General features: G+C 41.7%; 1 protein-coding gene across 4 annotated transcripts in view; it reads right to left on the reverse strand.

Annotated features, from left to right (window-relative positions):
- LOC116321424 (dedicator of cytokinesis protein 7-like) overlaps positions 1-7,362 on the reverse strand; it is a 30,972-nt gene extending 23,610 nt beyond the window's left edge. For 3 of the 4 annotated variants that reach the window (XM_031741269.2, XM_031741270.2, XM_031741267.2), the window contains exons 1-9: positions 7,123-7,343; positions 5,331-5,418; positions 3,757-3,935; positions 3,481-3,549; positions 3,204-3,330; positions 2,563-2,775; positions 614-699; positions 427-493; positions 13-162 (exon numbers count right to left, since the gene is read on the reverse strand). In XM_031741269.2, coding sequence (XP_031597129.1) covers positions 13-162; positions 427-493; positions 614-699; positions 2,563-2,775; positions 3,204-3,330; positions 3,481-3,549; positions 3,757-3,935; positions 5,331-5,418; positions 7,123-7,172 — 1,029 coding nt within the window. In that variant the 5' untranslated portion in view covers positions 7,173-7,343. Of the gene's footprint in view, positions 1-12; positions 163-426; positions 494-613; positions 700-2,562; positions 2,776-3,203; positions 3,331-3,480; positions 3,550-3,756; positions 3,936-5,330; positions 5,419-7,122 lie in introns of all 4 variants that reach the window. The other variant, XM_039610850.1, reaches the window with a different exon arrangement.
- Positions 7,363-12,409: the final 5,047 nt, after the last annotated feature.

The raw sequence follows: 12,409 nt of genomic DNA on the forward strand, positions 1-12,409 counted from the left end.
GTTTTTCAATACCTTAATGACCAGGAAAATGTCAGGAGAAGGGTATGTGATGGAGAAAATGGCGGAACGAGCCAGTGTAGATATGGCGACGTGAGGTGTATGGGGTTTTAGGAGTCCTTTCATCTGATCCGAGTTAAGGTCAAAGTAGAAATTCTCAGAGATCTGTTGGGAGGAAAGATAAGCGGGAATCAGAGGAGGCAGGGGAAGGAAAGATGATAATGGAAATGCACGTCAAGGGATGCTAATTCAGTTTTGACTCAGTGATCTAAACCGCAAGACCACTTAGGCCTTTTTGAGACGAGGGAAATTAAATTAGTGAAGTATGAGCTCAGCATTATGTAACTGGTTTTACAGAGTGAAACTCATTGAAAGAAGACTCATTATGCCAAATAAGAACTAATCAAATGGAACAAAAAGAAATAAAACCTTTTTCTTTTCCTTGATGTCATAAAGGGCGAGTGTTCCAAATATTGGCTCGATTTCTATTTCAAACCTGAAAAACATAAAAAATAAACAATGTCAAATATGGAGTGCATTGGGGTATTTGTAATAAATATAATAACCAGAGCATGAAGATACAAATGCCAGGAGCAATACTCCAAATGTTCCTTACTTCAGAGACAAACACTTGACCATGATCCTCTGGCCACAATGTTCCTTGGGCACTTCAGGAAGAGAGCATCTCTCTACTGCTTCATCCTGCCACACAGAAAGGAAAACAAGACCCCGGCATAGCATTTACACAGACGTCATGGCAACATAGTGGCAGAGAAACAGTGAAGTGTACACATACATAAAAAAAAAAAAGGATGACTGAGAAAAGGAGAACACTGAGGGAAGGAAAGCAAACAGTTCTCCTGAAGTGCCTGGATTTGCAGACATTATGGACATTCACTTTATGGGAACATTCAATAACTCTGAGCTGAACAAATGGCAACGGCATTTATAAACTCTGCTGCCAGAGTCTTCTGCTCCCTGCAGCTTTCACTCTGTGTGGTCAGTGTTTTTCTTTTAGATGTCTGGTTTGCCTTCAATTCGTAGCACTGTTTAGTTAGGAGTGGAAATGATAAATACAGTTTTGTTGTCACTGACTAAAAAAGGTGTTTACTTTTTAATTTTAGCGTGCATGTCAGTAATGCCTTTTTTTAAACACCAATGAAGTGTTGTTGGTCTATCTAACCAGCCCACATTATGACCGGTTTGACCAAAGCAACGTTACTAGCTATGGAGTTAATTTCTGTCCACCAGAAATCATGGTTGAATCAGTGCTGAATGTCTTGCGCAAGTCTCTCCCATAGCCACAGATACTAGTTCTAGACTCCATGTTGGTGGAAAAACAGCAATATCACCATTTACACAGCTCCAAGTTCCTTCAGTACTTCCAGTGTGCTGCTAGTCTAAGCTGTTGCACTTAATTCATTACACAACTAGCCTACAGAAACGCTGCACTTAAGATCGATAATTCCAAAATCTATTTTTTGATAACAGAATAATTAGATCGTGGGCTGTTTCAAGGTTCTTACAGGGTGAACCATAAGAGAGAAACAACTCTCAGGGTACATCCACACTAACAAGTTTTAGTTTGAAACTTTTACAACATTTATGCCTAATGCTGGCACTGATAAGCCATTTTAGAACCACTAAAAAGAGACTTTTAGAAATGCTGCTGACCCAGATTTAGTTCAAAAACTCCAGCATTGTGTTTCAGCCAAAATGAGCAAAGTGAGCTTTCAGAATCAAACAATACAGACGCTTATGTTTGCTTCCTGCTGACATCTTATACCACCACAAAGAAAACTAAAACATTAGCTTGCTCATATAGCTTTTTTGATTTCATCCTTCTTATGAGCATACTCTTTTTTTCCCTCCACTGTTATAGCTTCCTCTGACAATGCTCCCAGTATTGCTCTAACATGTTGCTGTATTTGCTCTGTGGCAACCCCCAATTTGAATTTTCATCTCCATGACGGCCTCATATTTGTGTCTGACTTTCATCTACAGTTACAACTCATCATGGCTCCATGCAGAGAAATCAGCACTGTGGAAATTGCTCTGTGTGCCAAAATACTACACTAATGGGTAATACTCATACAATCATGCGTATTTATTGTCACAAAATTCATAATAGAATGTTTCTCACCAGGAAATTGTGACCCGGAGTGATAAGCATTCATTATCAGTGTGATGTGTTTCCTCTAAACAGAGTAAACCTAAAGCTTCTCTCAGCTGTTCTCTTATTCACAAGGGGTTACCACAGTGGATGCATCTGCATATTTGATTTGGCACAGACTTTTTTATGCCAGATTCCCTCAAATAACCCCAGGGATATGAGTCTCCTCCTGGTTTTAACCCAGGATCTTATGCATATTATACATGTGTTAACCACTACACTATGGAGCATGTAAGCCAAACCCTACGTTGACAGTATAGATCCTGAATAACTCTTATTTAAACTAAATTTGTGATCATGGTTATAAATCATGATTTTTTTTTTTTAATTTGCTCTGTTTTTTTCTAACTTAAACCACAACAGAGTCAGATACAAGAGGATCAAATACAAACCTCATCAGGGGGAGGGAACAGGCCAAGCAGGTCATTGTGGCGCCCCTGCTGTCGTGCCTCGGTATTGCGGTGGTCCATGTCCTCTGCAGCTGTTTGTTCCAGCACAGTTGGCAGGAGAGCGTCTGGAGACGAATTCTTCAGGTCAAAGATGCTGGAGGCCCAGCTGCCGCGAGGAGTCTCATCGATGCTGACTGACCGCCGCTTTGCGTCATCCTGAACCACACAAGACTGAGAGGTGAGGTCATGTGTTTTTCTGTTTGATTTTTTCCCCCTTCCAGGCAAAGATGTGTTGTAAGAATTACAATGCCACATATCCCATTACCCATCTGATATGACTCATGTGGGGAAAGTGTAATGGATAATGGATAAGGCATTTATCCATTTATCCATTAGTCATTCTTCATATAATTAGCTTGTTGACCAGAATACAACTCATACTGCCGTTCTCTGTGATAATGAGACACCCAGCAGTCTGGCAACTCCATCTCTTACCCCGTGTATTAAATGACAGCACTTTTAGTGTGTGACAGCTGGAAAACTTTTACTCCCAGCAATACTAAAACATGTTTCATGAACCTAACCTCACTGAATGCCCATCAGCATTTAAGATAACAGTGTCTTTGAACATCGCAGTCGTCTACCTGGTCTTCCTGGCGCTCAGCTGCAGCAGCCTCATCCAGTTCAAAGGTCTGTTTGACCAGCCCTCGTTGCCTCTCCCTCTGCCGCTCAGAGTTGTGAGGGGTGTATGTGGTGCTGTAGCGCTGATATCTGCAAAAGAAGAAGAAGAGTTGTCCAACTAATAACGTAACTGTCAATCACATGTGGAGTGAACACAGAAATGTGGCGCACATTATTACAAAATAGATGAAACGCATATTGTAGGTTAATTTAGCTGATACCCCTACTGTGACCACTTACTTTCTTTGAATGACAAGCCAGTCATCTGTGTAGACAGCCAAGGCATCTCTCACTCTGGGATCCAACGAGCTACATAGAAAAACACATGAATAATTGAGCAAAGCATGCTTTTAATATTTATGTTCACAGAGAGAAGGCTTTGTTCCTATCTGTAGTGATGTTTATCCATTACAGTGATATTAATGCTCTGCTTGTGTAGTAATGTCAAGACCATAAATGGGACTTGAGAGTTTAGTATGAGGATTGTGCTGGCCATTAGCAGACTAGCGGACTTACTCCTCTTCCTCAGGCAGTGGGGGCTCCAGTGTATTGCATTCTTTGTCCAGGTGGAGGAGCTCCAGGTCATCCGACGGGAACTCCATTAGCTGCTTGAGAGGGCCGGGCTCCACCCCGGGAGCATGACTGCTGACATACTCCTCAAAGTCCACCGGCTCAACCACCTCCGTCAGCGGAAGCTGTCAGTCAGCATTAAACTATTATGTACATATTACTATGATGTGCCCACAATTTCTATCATTACCACTTTAATACAAATCATAGAAAAGGTAAACATGTGAAAGCAATGGTTATCTTTTAATTAAGTGGCATTCACAGGAAAAAAAATCAGCTTCTGGGAAGTTATTACATTTTTATTGGCATTTTCCACTAAATTCATCATGTCAGAGACTTCAATGCGTTCTTGTTTCTTATATTTACTCTTGGATCAGAGTAGCTTTGGATGATTAACCGTTCAAAATAATCCAGGTTTATTTACTATTGGACCTTATTGAAGCATCAGTTCATCCTCTGTCTGAAACAACCTGTTATAGCTCTCTTCTCCCTTTTAATTCAACTGTTTTCCTGACTGACTGTCGCACCCAAACAAAAGGTTTAACCAGCACATGGGTAGGGCTTCTATGCTCGCAGCCAAAGCTTATTTGAGAAGACCCCATTAGGGGTATCCCAAATTATTAATGACATAGAGATACAATAGCAAAAACAAAGGGTTTGAAACCAATCAATAAAACGCAGTGTAAGAGATTACTTCCACAAATGCTGATCTGATTATTTAAAACTAGCCATGTTTAGTATGGGAACCCACTACTACAGAAATGACAGAAAAATATAAAAGATCCACACACGGTTGGTAAACAAAAACTTCCTGTACCATATATATATATATATATATATATATATATATATATATATGCACGCTAAAAAGAAAGAATAATACGGTGTCTAAACAAGGTTATCCATTTCTTTTACGGTTTGCTTTTACAGTTTGGGTTTTCACTTCTCAATTTTGAACAAGGCATGTACTTTCTTTTTTATCTGTTTAATCAAAAGCAGAATCCCCCACAGGAACTACTGCTACAGCTCCTTTCTAAATGGAAACCCCCCCAAGTTGTTGTCATCTTTCTTTTCCATATGGCCCAATACACTGCAAGTAAAAAAACAAGGCTCTACTCCACAACCTATGTCTACCAGACTGTCTGTTAGAAGATCACAGAGAATCCTAAATTTCTTCTGGGCTAATTAGAAACCATACTGGCATGTTTATAACAAGACAAAAGACAATTTCCAAGACAAATCACCTTATATAACCATCCCTTCTTCTATTTTTAAGCGTTCATGGTGAGACCTTGCCTAGCTGTAGAACAACACAGTTGAGTGAGAGCAGGTATGCTTGCTTCAAAGCCACTTGCTGTGAACACTAATTAAAACTGCAATCACCTAAGTAACATCTTCCTCCTTGTATCTAAACTCAGTACTCATTTACAAAGTTACACCCATCCACTTCTGGCCTGACTAACTTGAGCTTCAGAGCTGCCAGGCAGTAACTCTGAGAGGTTAAACACAGGGTGACTCACAGGGTGGTGCGCGCCTCCTCGTTTCTTCGACAATTGAGGTGAGCCATAGTCTCTGGACACTTGTTTTCTGACCTCTGCAGCAACCGTCCTGAGCAATAGAAAGGATTTTAGGTTAGAAATAAAACATAGGTGCAAAAAACAAAATAAAAATCCAGTTAAATGTAAGAGGTCATTTACATTTATTTATTTATTTTTACTTTTTAAAAAATTTTATTTACATTTAACAGTTTAAGTGTCTACAACTATACAGGAAGTGACGTCTGCACTTTCTCAAATCCTACCCCACAGAATCTGTGAACCCCTTATCACCATTTTCATCTCCTGGTACTAGTAGCAATGCTGAAGGGCAGCAGCTGTTCTGAAAAGGGACCTGAGCCGATCTCACAGAGGGGTAGTGATCTGGCTCCAGGGAGCAGGCACAGAGCCAGAGCTCCGTCCCTGGCCTTTATGAACTAACGGCAAAGGGAGGCTTAAAGACAGACAAAGCAAGAGAAGGAAAAAAAACAAAACAATCCTTTCCCAGAGTCAGCAAGCAGCTGCTCCTCTAGAACCACATGTCTGTTTCTTTCATATACACAGCTGCAAAGGCTTCAACATTTCTGCTGTGATTACATTGCTAAGGTTCATGTCATACATCAATCAAATCCACAAGGACTCCGACTAGTGACCTCCACTTCCATCTCCAATACAGAGCTAAGATCTCCTTGTGATGACAAATCAGGATGCATTTCTTTCAGGTTGAACTTTTAAGAGCTAGTACTACATTACTGGCAATCTGGAAAGAGTTTCCAGATTGTGCAGCTTCTCTGCACACCTCCATTTAAAACAGGAAAAAGGAACATTATCAACTGCAAAGTCAACAGCCAGAACACCCCTTCCCACCCTTTCCTGCATCCGGCGCTAAACAATGCTCTTGGTCCCACTAAAGAGTCGGGATTTTAGGAATGGGGTGGGCGATTGAGAATTTCTCTTTAGGATGTGTTATAGAGAAATTATCCAGTTACATCAGAATGTACCATCATGTTTATTTCTTGATGAAACGGACTATAAAATGAACTGATTGAAGCTGAGGTGAATGGCTAGGGGGGGGGGGAACACAAACAGGGAGCCACTTCCCTACCAACACCTCCACACACCCACACACACATACAAGCTTTGGTGCAGTTGTTATTCAAACACTCAGCTGACAGGTGTGACGAGTTTTGACAATTTTACCTGGAATGTGATCACCATATGTTCAGTGTGATGAAACAGTGCATTTCCAACGCATGCAGCACCACTTTTAACGGAGAGGCAGAACCAGTTTACAACGTGTAGAAACAGGTTACTAATATATATTCCCACAAGGTGTTCACACGACACAAGAACAATACATAATATCCCTTTTTAATCTGTGCGAAGCCTTTCTCTTACTATTACTCCGAAACAAATACTCCCACTTAAAATACACACCTTAATAGCAGAGCAGCCTTTGGCTCGGCGCTGTTTTACTTAAGTAGCCCAATCATTGTTGACAACAAAGCTCTTACGATGCTACGACAACGTGTAGAAAACAGGTTATTAAACTCGCAAAAGTGCAAGACACCCATTAAGAAAGCGCAAACTACTTGACTAAACCCCTTTCTTGTGGTATTAGGCTACAGGTGTGTTTATACCAAGCGGTTTATGCTTTGTGATACCTTACAAATCCTAGCTTAGTGGCTATATGCACCGTCTCTCCTGCAGGTCACTCTCAAGCAAAGCGAGCGGCAGTGTAGTAGCCGTTAAACAATAACTTCTGTCACTGTCTCACCGGTTGATTTTATGAGCAAAAGCCCTCCTTTCGCTCGGAGTCGATGTCATTTCTCGTCCCCATGTAAGGAAAAGTCTTCGAATTAAAACTGAAAGTGGTCTGCTCCTCTCGAGGTTTCGCTCTGTCCCGTCTTGTGCAGGGATGCGGACTCTCAGACCGCTTCCTTCTCCACGCTGGGACCGGGCAGGGATCCCTACTTGTTCCGCCTAGCGGTCGGGAGCTGAACCGCGGCCACTGCTGTAAAGCATACCTATACTACATCCGGTATTATTTCAAAATAAAACTCCATCGTCTTTCCTTATTGGTTTTCGATTAAATAAAACACAGAGTTACAACACTACTTTTACAGTATACATAACCAAGAACCTTTTTTAAACACGTAAGAACCTTTAAGATTACAAAATCTGCGCCTTTAAAATTGTATAATGCAGTGAAAAAAATCACTTTACGTCCGGCCTCACTATCCTTCCGCGGCAGTTTGACCACTTTGCACAAAGAGGCTATCATGTGTACCATCTGCTAAAGCAGAAATCTCACCTGACCGGTTTAGAGCGACCTGTTCATGCCGCATATCCACCTCGGTTTAGGTTTCATTGGTTTCATTTCTGTTTAAAATTTAGGAAGTGGACCAAAAACATTTCAAGTCCTGTTACTTTCACAAAGAAGGTTTTCTTCATATTGATAACATGACTTTGACCGTCATTAATAACTAGGTGAAAAAGGACTCACTGTTTTCACTGGTTTTGTTCATTGCTGTTGTCAGGGGCGGCTACACAGTTCATGCGTCATAAAGCACAAAGCAACATGCCAACTCAGCTTGCTCTGACCCCTCAAGACAACACAGCGTGTTACACCTGCAGTAAACCAGCAGATGGGGCTGTTCACCATGACTGCAGAAAAGGGAAGCCTTGCCTTGTTGGTGTTTTTTAAGATTCAATCTGTAAATTTGACCTCTGCAAGGAGACAGAAAAGGACTACAGCTTTGTTTACTGGCCGTGTTTGAAAGTCATACTGGTGAGCACAAAAATACTTACATATTTCAAAGGCAGACACCTATAAGGGAGATGCTAACAATGTTTTAAGCTTACCGTTTGACCAGCTCTTTTCTCTGTCGTATTTGAACAAATAAGGAATGACATTGGCCCTGAGTCTCCCCTCTAATGGAGGACTTTTCAGTTTATGATAATGGCAGGTCTACATCTCCCTCCTGTCTGCCTGCCTGCAATCACCATTCCATACCCCACGCCTACTATGAGGAAATTATATAGCCATGCTTAGTGCTGCAGCCCAACCCTGCCACCCAACTCCCCCAACTCTCACTCCTTCTACCCCACAGTTCTCCAATTCAGCACCCTGGAGAGCTGCTGCAGGTACTCGGCTGTCCTCTGCGAGATGGCTGATGAATGGCAAGAACTGTAGAGCAGAGATGTGAAAAATGGGAAGAGAAGGAATGAACCAAGGGAAAATTAACCTCGCATGACAAAAGCGTGGCTGTAGCTGAGCAAGGACAGATGTCTCTAGGATATATGTTTATGTATGCATGTAGCAGCACTCAAGAGCTGCATTAGAGCTCGCAGCAGGCATGACTCTGGCCCATAGACACTACTAATGAAAATAAATGAAGCTCATACTCGCCATCTCTCCCTCTATGCAGGCACGCTTCCACCACAATGCCAACACTCATCTTTCATTCTCTGCTGCCCCAAGATCCAACAAATTCTAATTTATTGGACGATGGGGCTCTCTATAATTGATTCTTTTATTAATAAAAATTCTATTATCTGCCCTGCATTCATGTGTGTATTCAGCACTTCTCAGGCATAACCTGAAGAGCTACAGTAAGTATATTTCTAAATCTTTGCAACAAGCATTTCAATATGAGCTCACTTAGTATTTGTACTGTGTTTTTATGTGACATTGCAACGTCCTTGCCTGGTTGAAAACCCACCTCCTATAAGTAGGCTGAACCCATTCCTGCTTTATCCTTCAGTCCACACCTTCCCTGCCTGCTTCCTTGCCTTTCTGTTCATGGAAGGCTTTCAATCCTTAGATCGGCACTATTGTTTGTGCGCCCAGCCCCCACGGCAGTGAGAGCCCCCACCACCACCACCACCATCACTGTTGTGTTACCAAAGAACAAAAGAGAGAGTGTCAGACACCACCCACTAGATCTCTTTCACACCAGAGCCCCCACCTCAGTTCCAGATGGGGTTGCCTTTTTTTCAGGGTCTCTCTCAACCCCAAGAGTCCTCCAAAATGGAGCCCCTCCTCCCCTCCCCTTAGAGCCAGAACTCAGCTGCCCGTCATCCACCTGCTCTGCTGCCACGCGCCCATGGCCAGGGCACGTCCCCTCTATATCCAGCCCCACCAGGGAGTCCTATTAAAATCATTAAGCACTTCTTTTTTAACTGGCGGCTGCTTCCAGTGCATCACTGGAACCAATAAAAACTGGCAAAATAACTAAAACATTCCAGAGAAAAGCTAACAAAAACCCACCAAATAACCCTTCATGACACTTTCAATGGTTATATATAATGCTTACACACACACACATATACATATATATATATATATATATATATTTATATATGTGTGTGAATTTTATATATGTCACTAGAGACCTTGCTTGCTCAGCAGCTGCTCTTAAAGCAGGGAGGAGGAATTACACCAGAGTTAAAATTGTCATCAATAATGCTAATCTCCATCTTATACTGGTGTGCTATACAATGGTCAGGCAGCTGCTCTCTCTCTTTTTTTTTAAGTTTCTTTTAAAGCATCAACATGGAGCATCCTCGGGAGACGATCTCTGCTTCAACCTCCACCCCTGTCTTGACCTTTCCCCTCCAGGGACACAGAATGGGTGCAGCAACAGGACACATCTGCTCTCAGACAGCTGTTAAGTCTCCTAATGTTGATCCTACAGTCGGCGTTGGTGCAGGGGGTAATCATTGCTGAATCACATGATATCAGCTTAATTACTACCCCAAAAAACACACAATCCAGAATTTCCTGGCAGTCAACTTATCCAGAGGGCATAATAAAAAGAAATAATAGCAATTTTGCTAACAACACAAGTTATTCGCTAATATAATCTAGTGAATCAATTGTATATTTCTTGAACACCACCCTGTAAATATGAGCAGCCACATTTTCTCCTCTGCCTACATTACATGCATGAATGCATGTGAGCCTGTCACTCACTAACCAAGATTTATGGAAATATCCATCCAAGCTCTAGTCAGAGCAGTGCACAGAGTGCACACTGCTATGAGAGTGCAGCCATATTTGAATACATGCAGATATATGCCTGTATGTTTGAGTGGTTTAAAGCCCTTGCTTTGGTCTTTTTTTATAGTTTCTGTGCTGCAGGAAATGGCTAAAAATCTCCATATACCCATCCCACCACCATCCTCTACTCTCTAAGGGTTCAAGCACCAAAATCAATTGAAAGAAAGAAGAGTGTACTGTGGTCCTCCCCCTACATCTGTCAGGGAGGGAAAGCAGGAGGGGCCACACTTATGGGCCATACAGCAGAACAATATCAGTCCATCTGTCACAAACCGTTTCATCTCTGATGGGGTGAAATATAGCTCGCAAATACATCTACTTCTATATCATCTATGTGTATTAGCTTACTGTTGTCCAAGCCTCCACCAACTCCCAGAAGCGCACGCAGTGGCTTTTTGTCTCATATTACTTTCCTCCCACCAGCCAGCACTCTCCAGCCACCTTGCAAATTATGCTTTTAAGCCAAACAGAATGTTAAAAGAAATTGTTGCACTTTACACGCTGAAGCAGTTAATGAAAATGGAAGACGACCAAGCAACAAAATTTACATGTAAAAAGTTCCGGAATAAAAGTACAGAGCAGCGAACCTGAAAGCTTAATGAAAGCAAAAGCACACATTGTATTTGGAGAAAATACTGGAGAGAAAAAAAGTAAGATGCAATCTGCTAATAACCAGAGTGCTCATTCATATTCAAATGGCGCTGCTGCTGTATTTGGAGGATGGGTGTGGCCGGCTGATTCTTCTTGCCTCCTGAGCTGTCGCGGCTTTGTGACGTCCACGATGCCATTTGCTCTATCAAATTATGCTATCACATTGGTCATTGTTCAACACAGAGGACAAAATGTCAAACCCTAAACAAAGCCAATCAAAGTCTACAGTGCTACACACTAATCGCCAAGAAAAACACTAGGTATCCCAGTGATCCGGTAAGCTGTAGGAACAGCACAAAATGGCCTGACTGTTTACTGGAGGGAGGAACGGAAAAAAAAAATCCCCAAGAGCCATCATGCATCTCTCTCAGCAGCAGGTAGAGCTGCAATCTCAGTCATTTATATTTAATTTCATAAGAGTTTCCGGCCAGACTAATGTGCTATTGATTTCAAGTCTCCTATTACTGAAAAGGGGACGGACTGTGAGGGGGAGAAAGCTGGACTACAGGGAGTAAAAGGCAGAGACTGAAAGAGGAGAGGAGGAAAAGAATACAGTATAGGGGGAAGAAATAGAGTGCACTGGCTACACAAGCTTTTCTAGGAAACATTATAATATTCCATTTGGAAAGCCTATGTTATCTATCTAATAATCGACTTTCCCTCCATCGAGTAAACACCACAACAAAGTGTACATGAAAGCACAATAAGTAGATTCCAGGATGAGGGAGGACACCTGTTTACAGTATTTACTGTTCATTATAAGTCGAGGCATTTGCAGAGTAAATAAGCTAAAAACACCTCAGCTCGACAGAACGCGCACACTCACACCTCCTCTGTTGCTGTTGTGCCACATGTATGATTTTTCCTCCATGTCAGATAGAAATGGAGCAGCAGGAACTGAGGCGAGAAAAGAAACAAAGAGAATGTCTAAGAGCTTTGTGTATTTAAGGTCTCTCCCCAGATACCACCTCAGACAGGACAAAATGAAAGATTCATAAGCACGGCTTTATATTTAAAAAGGTTTTGAGTAATACATGGTCTCACTAAAGGAGGTTAGTCCTTCCTCAAACCCACATGAATTCACATCAGTAACAGCAATAACGTTATGATTAGCAGATAATCACAGGGACAAGCATATGTGCGATATTTCCTTTAATCAAATGATAAAAATGTGGAACAGTTACATTGTCTAAAGAGGTTAAACGCATCACCTACACTTAATACAAACAAAAGACAGATACTGTACACCGAGAATTAAACAGGCACATGGAAAGCAGAATATAATACATAAATAAAAAAAATGACAAGAGCGTCTACTTCAGAGACTTCCTCCCACCAGCCTGTCTAC

This window comes from Oreochromis aureus, linkage group 4 (genome assembly GCF_013358895.1).
Source record: "Oreochromis aureus strain Israel breed Guangdong linkage group 4, ZZ_aureus, whole genome shotgun sequence".
NCBI lineage: Eukaryota > Metazoa > Chordata > Actinopteri > Cichliformes > Cichlidae > Oreochromis > Oreochromis aureus.